Source organism: Xiphophorus hellerii, chromosome 12, assembly GCF_003331165.1.
Source record: "Xiphophorus hellerii strain 12219 chromosome 12, Xiphophorus_hellerii-4.1, whole genome shotgun sequence".
NCBI classification, from domain to species: Eukaryota; Metazoa; Chordata; class Actinopteri; order Cyprinodontiformes; family Poeciliidae; genus Xiphophorus; species Xiphophorus hellerii.
This window is the reverse complement of record NC_045683.1, coordinates 29,505,689-29,507,721: the sequence shown is the minus strand read 5'-3', so window position 1 is coordinate 29,507,721 and position 2,033 is coordinate 29,505,689. Positions and strand designations below refer to the sequence as shown.

Here is a 2,033-nt window from a genome sequence, read left to right as displayed (position 1 = left end):
TAAAGTAAATCAAAACCTTCAGTAAAATAGTAAAAATGCTCCCTGGGCACAATAAATTGGCTAGAATCACACACAGCTGTATCACATCAGGTACCGAAAACATAATTATTCACCATTTTAAAGGAGGTTTACTGTATTTAAACATGACACTTGTAGTTTGGTACGCTCCTAACTGTTGAGGTCAGAGTGAACACCATGTTGAGATTCAAAGAGCCTTGAGAAGGAAGATCGTTGCCTTTCATGAGCGTCGCAAGAGATTAAGTGAGGTCTAATTTCAAATCAGCCTTTCCACTGTATGGAAAACAGTCTGCAAGTGGGGGATGTTAAAATCAACCACCGTGTCCAGTTCCAGCAGTTCACCCTGCAGGCTGGCCATAGGATGCTACAGTAAAGCTTAAACTGTTGTCACTAAGCTTACAGCTGACTCTTCTGTTTGACATTAATTGTGCCATCAAAAAGAGAGAAGAAGTTTAACATTCATTAGACAAAAGAAAGGAGGAAAAAGACATTACTTTCTAAAAGAAAAAAGAAACAACTGAACAACTAAAGTTTGCCTGGATTTATGTAATAATGTCCCTGTGAAGACGACGAGCTAGAAATCACGTTTCTGTCTATATCTTTTCTTCATTAAGTAAAATGTGGTTAATTGATGATGTTTAGCTGTGATCAAATCACTTCCTTTATTCAGTGTCACCCTTTTTTTTAAACAGCTGTGCTTTATTAAACAGTTTGCAATTTTGCGGTTACAGTGTACGTGAAACACGACTGCGCTTTAACATTTAGCCAAGTGAAAACACTGGTAAGTTGTTACTTTATTTTTCCGGCACAGCGTCAGATTCTAATCAACGAACCGCGTTCCTCCACAGACCATCAATCCGTCTACATCGGCGTCCCCGTATCGCGCGGGTTACGCCGCAAACGGAGGCGACGGCGTTCGAGTCGAGAGGCTCAGGACATGGAGCGGGACAGACAATACGGCCACAACAGACACCACGACCATGACCGCTACAGAGACATAGACATTGAGGAAGGACTTATGGACTCAGCTGAGCAGAGTCTCCAAGACATCAACCGCACAAGTAAGAGCGATCAAACAAGCAGCCCTCACAACAAAGCCGATCACAGTTACAAAGACGGTTCATGCAGAAGGCAGGCCACAGGAGGCTAAAATACATCTAAAAAAACCTTGAAATGTCACTAGACTCACAGCTGACTTACTCTTGCTGTAGATTTCCATTCAGGCAAGAGGGAAGTCTATAGTTTTGTTCTCAAGCAGCTGTAAAAATTAGTATTACTGGTTGATCTTTCAACAAACAGCTACATTGTGCATGCAACATGTTCCCTAGCTCAGACACAAGAAGCAGAACTGATTATATCAGGGTAAAGTCTGTTTATACCTCCATCTGACCCTTCAAGCAATTTGTGTGTACCAAAGGCCATATTTTGTAGAGTGTAACCTAGATTGTACTGTGTCAAACAATCCACACTAATTGAAAAACCTGTTCACCTCCTCGCCTGTGGCGGTGCTGCACCAGGAACTACTGAGGGATACAACATGAAAACCTCTGAAGAGGACACTGAATGCAACTTTCTTCTTCACAAAATGTAAACAAAAATTGTGTAGCATCAGATCTTAGCAGTGGTAAAACGTCTCAGGCGAAAGACCACGAGCCGTTTCTCCTTGCAGCGCTGGACTCGGACGTTTGTTTTGGTTTTATGTACCCAGAATGCCTTGCACTATAGTCCGCCTCCTGCTTTCGGAGCAGTCTCCGGTCGAGCAGTCTCCAACAGAGTGGCATGCGGACACCAGAGTTCACATCGACCGAACCGAGGCCCAAGTGGACCAGAGTTTGCTTTTTTGGTCCGCATTTGAGTTCAATTGAGCATTCACACCTGAAAACCAAACCAAACCAACCGAACTGGAGTTTGATTAAACTGGACCAAACAGAGCTGAATGCACCCTCAGACAGAGCCAGTCACAAAAGTAGTTGTGGCATTAGGATTGTGTACTCTTTGCCTCTGTGTTTTTCTGT

At 43.1% G+C, this 2,033-nt stretch overlaps 1 protein-coding gene across 1 annotated transcript in view; it reads left to right on the top strand.

Moving 5' to 3' along the window:
• The window catches only part of slc4a5a (solute carrier family 4 member 5a), a 36,823-nt gene that overhangs the window by 7,875 nt on the left and 26,915 nt on the right, over positions 1–2,033 (top strand). The window contains exon 3 of the mRNA XM_032579242.1: positions 867–1,079. Coding sequence (XP_032435133.1) covers positions 867–1,079 — 213 coding nt within the window. The remainder of the gene's footprint in view (positions 1–866; positions 1,080–2,033) is intronic.